The 10845-nt window shown below is 41.5% G+C and overlaps 1 protein-coding gene across 1 annotated transcript in view; it reads right to left on the bottom strand.

Moving 5' to 3' along the window:
• The window catches only part of YEATS2 (YEATS domain containing 2), a 56956-nt gene that overhangs the window by 25710 nt on the left and 20401 nt on the right, over positions 1-10845 (bottom strand). Inside the window, exons 10-13 of the mRNA XM_050963710.1 lie at positions 9207-9251; positions 7469-7655; positions 1233-1472; positions 589-626 (exon numbers count right to left, since the gene is read on the bottom strand). Coding sequence (XP_050819667.1) covers positions 589-626; positions 1233-1472; positions 7469-7655; positions 9207-9251 — 510 coding nt within the window. The remainder of the gene's footprint in view (positions 1-588; positions 627-1232; positions 1473-7468; positions 7656-9206; positions 9252-10845) is intronic.

The raw sequence follows: 10845 nt of genomic DNA, 5'->3' as shown, positions 1-10845 counted from the left end.
TTACAGTGACTATCACAATCGGAAAGGGTTCGGTGACTTAGGCTCTGCTAATTTTTTCATGCTAAGAAATGTTTAAACAGGGGAACATCTGAAACAGCAAAGCTTGATATAGAAAAGCTGAAGGATTTCAAGGAAGGCAAGATGGTTCTGTAACTCTCACCCACTGGAAAGCACCAGTCTCTCACTCATGCGACAAAGAAAAGAAGAGCAGTGGGACAGTACGTTCGGATGATAAGAGCTTGACACACATTCAAATGTAAGTTGCTGGAGCCCTGGGTACTACTATAAGATGGCACGCACGACTATTGGCAGAAGAGAAAATACAACCATGCACAGGAGAAGTCAAGTTGGGAAGAGATCATCAGTAGCACACAGCTTGGTACCCTGGCTCTTCATTCTCTATATGAACTTCAGATGAAGGTGGGGCTTTACAGGTGAGGCTCTCGGTTTCCCAAGTGACCCAGTAGGGTTGGCCATTAAAGATTTTTGATGCAACAATACAGCTCAGTGCAAGGTATTGCATCAGTGAAGAGAATGCATATTATGTTTGGCAGACAAGGGACTAGAGGTGAAAAGAGTTAACAGTACAGGCAAATGTAGCATCATTGTGTCTGGTTGAGAAGCTACTAAAAGGAAATCATTTTGCCAACTGCAATCAGCTGCTTATCTAAACAAACAGGTAATTACTGTTAAGGGGGAAGGGAGGAAGCAGTTTGATTCTAAGGAGGGGACTTTGTTACTAGAAGAACAATTTATATACAAGTTTAAACCCTGTAATTTCCCTGATAACATGAAAGGAAAAAACCTGCACCCACTTTACCCAGCCCAGTAGTTTGGCAATTTGCAAAGAGAAGAAGCCCTTCTTCCCATCACATACCCTTACATGCAAGATGCATTTCAACATTATGTTTTGAACTAACAATTTTCATTCCTGAGCCCATTAGCAGCAGTAGCAGTCTTATTAAAGAGTGATCTCAAGTGGGTTGCTGGTAGTATTTATGCCCAGAGAGAGACTAAAACTAATTCCCATCCTGCTTTTAATCTTGAATTCACAAATTAAACATTTTGTATAGATTTTTTAAAAGAGGGAATTTTGTTTAGTGCATTACACTGGATCTCCCTATTGCCTAACGTGTAATGTTAGCATGAAAATCAGGAAAGGACACAAAACAAGACCAGCTAGTTCAATCTCATTGTTCAGTATGAAGTATGATACTGAAACTAAAATGTACCTGATACAATCTTGCAGCTCATGGTGATGGGCTGGAAGGATTTTCCTGGAGATTCTGCGGGGCTCGGGATCTGACCCTGAGGTATTATTTTGCAACTAGCTGCAATTGGCTGAAAAGCTGAATTTCCATGAGAGCCAAAGGTTACTTTCTGTGTTGCCAATTTGGTGGGAGTCCGTTCTACTGAAGATGGCAGGGAATAAAAAGTGGTATGTCTTTCAGTTTCAGCATTCACAGGGAATCCTGATTAAAATATGGAAAAGAGAAATGTTTCTCAGGCTGACTCATCAAATTCCTTGTTGCATTTCTCTACACAGACAAAAATTAAGATATGACAAACATGTCCACAAATATAAAGCATAAGAAAGTGAGGGTCCGGTTATGATTTTTTGCATTTTCATGTGTTATTTTGCTGGATACATCCCGAACAAAAAATTAAGACCCAGACTAACCATATACTGTCTTACCCAATATGCAGCCCTGCACATTAGTTTTTGGCATATTTTTCATAAGTCACATTGACTTACCTAAAACTATTAAGTTTTGAGTGTCCATAAGACAGACAGATCAATGTAGCTGAGGGGAAGCTTCCCCTGAAGAAAATCCCTATCCCTGTGTATTTACGAGTGATTACCTAGGGGAAGGTGCTGACTACCGCCTTCTTGTATTAGCCCATAGTCTACTCTGGTGTGGCAGAAACTGTTTACTGAGGAGCTCAGGTACTCATGGATAATAGGCCATTAACCGAGAAGCCAGTGTAGAGGCCCCAGAGGCTGAAAAGTAGGTTTCCTCTTTTCTATTTGTGTTATGGGCTGTCCATCCAGATGTACTTAGTGTCTTTGCTCAAGTCCGAAAAATGCTAGTTTATTGATAGTTCAGAGGCCAGCATTTTCCTTTTTTGGTGTGAGACCATCAAAAGCACTCACTGAAACCCTGAGCCGTCTCCCCTTCGCCTTCTCCACCCCTCTAACTCAGAACCACTGCCACAGCACACTGCGGAAGCAGATGGCACAGGTGGAAAGGATGGCTGTGCCACATAAACACAAGCACTCCCACAACTGGAAGAGCTGCTTCAGGAGATTTTACCAGAGATATCAGAATAAATAAGGCCACAGAGCTACAGCCACCAGAGCCAAGCCAATGCTCCATATTCTAACATTTTGTGGGGCATAAATTGCTCCCTCTCACTACACGCTAATAAAAATAATTGTCCCACAAGACCAGATATCACGGCACCCATGAAAAAGTAAAATGGCAGCAGGGTCGGCCTTTGTTTTGTTATGCAATCTGAAGACCAGACTGCTGGGCTCAGATAGCCTCAGAATGGTTTGTTGCCCCCAATTCAAATGATTTTAAAATCTCATTGTTGGAACACTGCAAAGGGCACACATGACAATTAAAGGAAGATGCTTAAAAGAATGGAGGCTCAGATCCTCAGTGGGATTCCACCTGTCCCTAAAGGAAGATAGCGAAGGCGACACAAGATTATGACGATCAACAGATGGCTCAGGCAGTGGTGCTATTAAGAACGGCATTCGGATGTTTGACCACTGGGAGGCATTCAGGGACACAGGACTGTCTTCATGGGATGGACTCTACCCGAGTAGGGAGGGAGACAGACTTCTGGGATAGAGGCTGGCACAACTGACTAAAAGAGCTTTAAACTAGGAATTTGGGGGAGATGGTTGGGAGATGCTCATCTAATCTCCAAGTCTGATTCTAAAACCCGAGTGGGAGGAAAATCAAGTAAAAGAGGATACAGCAATGAAGAAAGGAATAACAGAGGGCAGGAGAATGGATAAGAAGAGAAGACAATGTCAATATCACTGACAGTAACAGTCAGGTAGGCAATACTTGCAGTTAAATTACTATGTCTAAGCAAGAAAAGAATCTGGGAGAAGCCACACAGGAACAACTAAGATGTCTGTACACCAATGCAAGGAGCCTGGGTAACAAAATGGAGGAACTAAAACTACAGTTGCAGGAAATGAAACTAGGTATTACAGGGATAACAAAAATATGATGAAATAGTACTGATGACTGGAGTACAGATATTGAAAGGTATGTGCTGATCAGGAAAGACACTGTACGTTAATGACATTTAGAAGTGATGGAATGGGTAAAACTGAATCTTGTTCAAAATCAGCGTGGGGAAGAAAGGCAACAGAGACTCCACCAGGATAGTGCTCAGGGTCTGCTACAGATCCCCAGGATCCGACCTGGATATGGATAGAGACCTCTTTAATATTTTTAACAAAGTAAATACTAGTGGAATTGTGTGATTATGGGACACTAATTTCCCAGATAGAGAGTGGAGGACAAACGCTACTAATAATGGAAGGACTCAGATATTCCTGGATGTGATAGACGACAGATTTCTTCACCAAATAGTCACTGAACCACCAAGAGGTGATGTCATTTTAGATTTAGTATTGGCGGTAGTGAGGACCTCATAGAAGAGCTGGTTGTATAGGACAAGTTTGGTTCGAGTGATCAAGAGCTGCCTAGTCCAGTTTAAACTAAATGGAAGGAAAAACAAAAATGGTTTGCAACTAATGTCCTTGATTTCAAAAGGGCAACCTAAAAAATTAAGGAAATTAGTTAGGGGAAGTAGACTGGACTGAAGAACTCAAGGATCTGAATGTAGAGGTGGCTTGGAATTACTTTAAGTCTAAGGGCTGGTCTACAGTACAGATGTAAGTAAACCTAGAGTTACACTACTTCAGTTACGTAAATTACTGTAACTGAAGTCCACATAATTTAGGTAGGCACCTCAGTAAGTCTACACTGAGCTGTGTTGACAGGAGACGCTCCTGACGATTTCCCGGGAGCTGGAGTACAGGCATCGACAGGAGAGCGCTCTGCCATTGACTTCATCAGACCCACTAAATTGACACGCTGCCAATCTAGCTGTAAGTATAGACAAGGCCAAAGTTGCAGAAACTATCTGGAGCCTGCATCCCAAGCAACAGGAAAAAATTCATAGAGAAGGGTTGCAGACCAAACTAGATGAACAAGCATCTCAAACAGGTTATTAGGAAAAAGCAGAAAGCTTTACTTGCTGATCCATTCCTTGTAGGCTCTCTCCTGGGGTATTTCTACACTGCAATTAAAAACCCATAGCTGGCCCATGCCAGCTGAGTATGGCATGCAGGGCTCAGATACTGTTTAACTGCAGTGCAGACTTTAGGGATCAGGCTGCAGCCTGAGCTCTAGACTCTTATTCAGACGTTCAGGCTCAGGGAGGGTCCCAGAGTACTGATTGCAGTCTCAGCCCGAACATCTGTCCCACAATTAAACAGCTCAAGTCAGCTGGGACAGGCCAACTGTGGGTGCCTAACTGCAGTGTAGACATGCCCTCGGAGGTCAGAAAGTGTACGGAAAAAGAGAGACCTGCCAAAAGTCAAGCAGAGTTGGATCTTGAAAATGAAATTAGATACAACATAAAAGATTCTTTAGCCATATAAATAAAAAGAAAATGAGGAAAGAAGTGGGAGTGCTAAACACACAGCATGGGTGGAGATTAAAAATAATCGAGGTATAGCCCAACACCTAAACAACTACTTTGCCTCAGTTTTACTCAGGGTAATGAAGAGCTTGGGGGCACTGACAGGATGGCTAATGGGAACGAGGATACAGAAGCAGAAATTACCACACCGGGAAGGGAAGCCAAACTAAAACACCTTAATGGGATCAAATCAGTGGGCTTGGATAATCTTCATCTACAAATATTAAAGGACCTAACACATGAAATTACAAGCTCAATAGCATCAGTTTTCAATGAATCCATAAATTCAGGAGTCATGCCCTATGACTAGAGAATTGCAAATATAGTACCTATATTTAAGAAAGGGAGAAAAGGTGATCCAGGAAACTACAGGTCTGTTAGTTTTAAATCAATTGTATACCTGGTGTTAGAACAAATTTTGAAAGTAAGTAGTTAAGGACAGAGGTAAATGGTAATTGGGATAAAATACACTATGATTTTACAAGAAGTAGATTGCACAGAATTCTTTCCCAGGCATCTGGCTGGTGGATCTTGTCCACATGCTCAGAATCTAACTGATCACCATATTTGGGGTCAGGAAGGAATTCTCGCATCCCCCAGATTAGACTGACAGACACCGTGTGGTTCTTTTGCCTTCCCCTGCAGCATGAGGCACGGGTTACTTGCTGGTTTGAACTAGTATAAATGGTGGATTCTCTGTAACTTGAAGTCTTTAAATCAAGATTTGAGGACTTCAGTAACTCAGTCAGAGATTATGAACCTATTACAGGAGTGGGCGAGTGAGGTTCTCTGGCCTGCAATGGGCGGGAAGGTCAGACTAGATGATCATGATGGTCCCTTCTGGCCTTATAAGTCTGAGTTTGAATATAGGGCAGGATCATGGTAGCTTGTGTTATATAATAGAAAATAACTCTACTTTAATGGTGCAAAAAATTGGTGTTTAAATAAGACTAAACCATAGTTAAGGAAGAGTGTTTTCATTTAGGCTATGTGGACTATGGAAGTTTCTGTAAGACACACAGAAGTAAAGATTGCTCAAATGTTCAGAGAAAAGGTGGTAGCTATTTTTGAAAGTGCTTGGGACACTTAAAAGATTATCCCAGAGGAACAGCCCCTGAAAGTGGGAATTATGTTCCTGCTCAAGCAGTAACAAAAGTCTAGGTCCTTCCTTTGAAATCCCCTATCAACAGTAACAGAATCATGACTGACACAGAAGGTACAGATAGAGTGGAGGGTACGGCAAAAACTGCTCTATTTAAGCCTAGTGAAGGCATTTACTACAAAGAGGGAGGATATTCTGGCTAAGGCTCAGACTGGAAGTTAGGAAATCTGAGTTATATTCCCAGCTCTGACACATTTCCTTGGACAACTCTCTTAACCTCTGTAAAACAAAGATAATAATTCCCGACTCAGAGAGGTGTAATGCGGCAAAATTAATGTTTGTGAAGTGTTTCAGCATGCCTGGATAGAAGGCCCTAGATCAGTGTTTCTCAAACTGTGGGTTACAACCCCCAGATCGAGGGGAGGTCATGGTACATTTGGGGGGGTGGGGGATGGGGAGAGAAGAAAGAAAGAAAACATCACTGAAGCTTGACACATTCACCCCTCCATAGATGGAGAGGGGCAAATGTCCCAAACTTGGTGGCACTGAATCACCATGTGCTAGGTTGCAACATCAATCAAATTCAGAGACAGAGGGGCGGAGGGCCACATTTGATTGGCACTGTGACCTACCACATGGGGTCGCTATGCCACTTTGGTTTGGGACATCAGTTCCCCTGTCTCCATCTAAGGAGAGGCGTATGTGCCTAACCTGGCTAGGATGAAACACCGACAGCGGAGAGCTGGGCCCAGCCCAGCAGGACAGGAGCTGCTGTTGTGGGGTGAGTGCAGGGTAGGGTCGTTCATCAACCTCCATCCTTTCTGTAACCACTACGGGTTGTGTTAACAGAGGTGAGAGCCAAAGGGGATCATGGCATGAAAAAGTTTAGGAATCACTGCACTAGAGGATGGGCCAGTGATTAGGCGCTTGCCAGGGAATCAGGAGTCCTGATTTCAATTCCCCTGTTCCACCACTGACTTCCTTGGGGACCTTGTGCAAAGTCACTTAGTCTCTCTGCCCCCCAGCTCCGCAAATGTAAAATGGGGATAACATCACTTATTTCACAGTGATGTTGTGAGGATAAAAGTAATTAAAGATGGGAGATGCTCAGATACTAAAACAATGGGGGATATATAAATACTGCAGCCTTCCCACTCCCCTAAGGCAGTCCTTTTCTGCAGCCAACACAATTGCAGATACCAGACAATCCCAGCACTCATATATGTACATTTATGCCCGAAACACATTTAAACAGGTTGAGATCACCACCTGTCTAAATTACCTGAAATGCACAGATCATAACTGAAAGCGCTATTCACCAAGTCGCCTTTTCCAAGTGTATGTGCTGCATAAAGCTTTTTCTGTTCCGGAGTTTGGCAGAACGGCCTACTCAATGAACTCAATAAATAATACTTCTCTGAATTCAATTTCTGTCACAAGCCTGTTGCTTCCTCAATACACTTGGCAGTCAGGTGCCAGTCAGATGATTTATGGTCTATTTCAACATTGCTTGAAGTAGGTGTGTGGTAACTTGTAAACCAAAAACCCATTAAAAGTGACAGCCCCAGTATCAGTACTAGCCACATATTCTAAACAAAATTAGAACAGACAAATATCCGTTTTCTTTACCTTTGTCCACAGAAGCATCTGGAATGGACTCAAGTAACTGTTTAATTGGTGAAGAAGCTTTCACTGGTGCTGGTACACTTAGTGGTAATGGTAAAGACGTGGGGACATCAGAAAGGTCAGATTCAGAAGACTGGGAAAAGAGATAATCCTCGCCAAGAGAATGCCGATGTAGCTCAACATCCACTACCTTCCAGAAAGAGGGGAAAGGATTATGATAAGTTATGCACTTGGCAATTGGCAGCCCAAATATCATGAGTTACGATGCCTTAATTTGATCAAAACCTGCAAGCCCTCTGCACATGGAACTACCATTGATTTCAAAAGAGGCTGCACGGGCAAATGTCTTGCAGGATCAGGCCTACAACAAAACCTAGAAAAATACAATGATTTGTGATATTAAATATCCACAACAAAATAGCACATATCTACCTCTGCACAGGATTCTCAACAATAAACATCATCAGGCAAAGATCCCACAAACTCAGGATCCTGAAGAACTAATCCGGGTGATGTCGCATTGAAGTCAGTGGGATTCCACATAGGTGCAGGGGTATGTGTTTATCAGATCTCAATGCAGGATTAACGGCTAACCTTACATGCTTGGTTTGGAAATCCTTTGAAGCATACACTACAGCATTTGTTAACTCTTCAAAAATGTTCCTCACTATCTTGAGAAAACCCATATTAAAATCTACTTCGCTGAGTGAAAAGCTGAGATCATGCAACCCCACAGAAAATCTTTCGACTTAGTAGAACAGAGAGGAAAAATCGAAATTAGAGATGATAGACTATGACTGAGGTTAAGTGACTTATTCCAAGTCTAAAACAGAATCTTGTCTTTAATCCCACATTGCTGAACTCTAACCACTAGATTACATTGCCATCTATACTGCAGAAAAGTCAGCTAAGCACAACAGGAAGGAGTTTACCCAACTATGGCTAAAAGTGAACAAGTCATAAAAACATTGTGAATCAAGAGGATAGTTCATTTGCTAGCCACTGATTTCACTATTCTCTATTTTGACTATTACCTCTAAATTCATTCCTTTCTGTAACTCAATTTTATACTTGTGTGCTAGATTTTCTGTGTGCTGTTTTTATGTTAAGCTCATTCAACTGATCCAACAAATATACACAGACTATTTCTATGTGGAAAGTTTGCTTCTCTTAAAAATATCTGAATGCATTTCTCTTGAAAATAATGAAGATGAAACATCAATGACTTAAGGGAATGAGCACTGCATCAAGCCAAGTCACTTTCCAGAATTGCTTTATCATTTCATGTTGTAATACAAATCTAATCTATGGTTACAAGAAAAGGTAGTTTGCAGGGTTATTGCAGCTGTGTTGGTTTCAGGATATTAGAGAGACAAGGCGGGTGAGCTGATATCTTTCATTGGACCAATTTCTGTTGGTGAAAGAGACAAGCTTTTGAGCTACACAGAGCTCTTCTTCAGGTTTGGAAAAAGGTGCTCGGATGTCACAACTAAATAAAAGGTGGAACACAGTTTGTGGGTTCAGTACAAGCATAATAATTTTTTACTTCCTATGCAGCCATTTTTAAAGAGTTTCCGTGCTTTTATTATGAAAGGTTAAAACTACGGTACAATATTACTTGGCTACAGTCACTACAATTCCAGTACTAAACTCCTTACTTTGCAAAGTGTTCTGGGACACATAGTCCATGAAAGATTTTCTATAACAAAAAGCATTTCCATTCTACAGCTCAGTAACTCACCGTTTCTGCACCAAGTGTCTGCAAGCCAGTATAGGTTCTGTCCAACTGTGGAAAACAATTAGATGAGTGAGTACATTACAACATGTTAAAATATTAATATTTTAGCTGAAGTTTACAACTAATCTTTCATGAAATAGTAACACTGCAGCAAGTTCCTAACGAAAATAAACTGTGATTCCGTAGCAAAACAGTGACATGGCAAATTTACCAAAGCTAGATATCACATTTTCTTTGGCAAGAAGCAACATTTGCACTTTGTAGTGAGCAGAAAAAACATGCTGCTGCAGGGGGAGGGGAGAAGAGGATAAAATCTGTGGGGGAGGGGAGACTGGTATTCAGCATTAATTAGAATAAATCCTAATTAATTTAAATTAATTACATAAAATTAATTTAAGGTACATGTGTGTCTAGCCTTAGACAAGTGTCCTTTTTATTCTTTGCATAAACCCAAATGAACATGAAACAATCTCAATTATATGCAGCAGGATCATTAAATGGGATTTTTGTTACTGCTTAGCTAGTTTATCCTCAGGCCAACTAAACCACTGAGGTTACCTTACTCAGTGTCCCATCAGTAGATAAGAGACCGGAAGTTTCAATGAAAACTGACACCAGCCACCAGAAGAACCCAGTAGCAGAGACTGCCTGAGCCATACAAACTTCAGAAGAACTCATGCAAGCAGACTAAGGCTCTCTCTACATTAATGACATATGCACCAGCGTGTAAACTCTTAACATATCTATTGGCACAAAGCAGGGTTTACACTGATACCAATCAACTGGTTCATTTACCAGATTAAGCTGCACCACCGTAAATTGCACTTTTCAGCAGTGTAGCAAGTCTACTAGAGCTAGGTGGAGATGAGATTTTGTTAAAAAGTCAAATCAAGAATATTTTGGACAAAGCCAGAAATATTTCAATTCTGAAACACTGCCATGGTGCCTCAAGAGAGTTGTAGTTCAGTAGCTTCAGGCTCCTATTCCCTTCTGTAGGCCAGGCTCACTGGACAGATGACATCTTCCAGAAAGCACCAGGGTCTCTCCCCGAGGTAAGGGGAGACGGTGCATAAGGGCAGTCACATGGCCAGGATCCACCACGGTGATGCAGTGCAGCTGGGGAGCCCGCTCACAGACAAGGGGAACATGGGGCATCCCATCTACAACTCCCATGTGGCGCAGCAGTGTCAATTCAAAATTGCATTATTTCAATTTTCCAAGATTTCAGCGAAAAGTTTCATTTAGTCAAAAAAAAACAAATTTTCCATCAAAAACCAGTTTGGATGGAAAGTTTTCAACCAGCCCATATGCCTAAAATATGAATGTGCATCGATGTAGTTACACTGCTGAGACCTTCCTTAACATAGACAAGACCAAAGTCAAACTAATAATAGTGCAGTGACAAAGTTCTGAGGACAATTAAAAATAGTGAAAAAGAAAGGGTAATAATTTAATTCTGCTGGGGTTGAGCTCAAGTAATTAAAAAGAAAAGAAAAGAAATGGCCATTTTCAGAAGTGCTGAAAGAGCATTAAACCTCTGCACTCGAGAGCCTTTGGAAGAGTCAGGCCCATAAGAAACAAATGAAGATTCTGGATTTTTCCTCTTCATCCTTCAGGAACAAGATAAGTCAAATTGTCAGGC

Source organism: Gopherus flavomarginatus, chromosome 8 (genome assembly GCF_025201925.1).
Source record: "Gopherus flavomarginatus isolate rGopFla2 chromosome 8, rGopFla2.mat.asm, whole genome shotgun sequence".
In the NCBI taxonomy this organism is placed as follows: Eukaryota; Metazoa; Chordata; order Testudines; family Testudinidae; genus Gopherus; species Gopherus flavomarginatus.
This window is presented reverse-complemented; position numbering and strand designations above follow the sequence as displayed.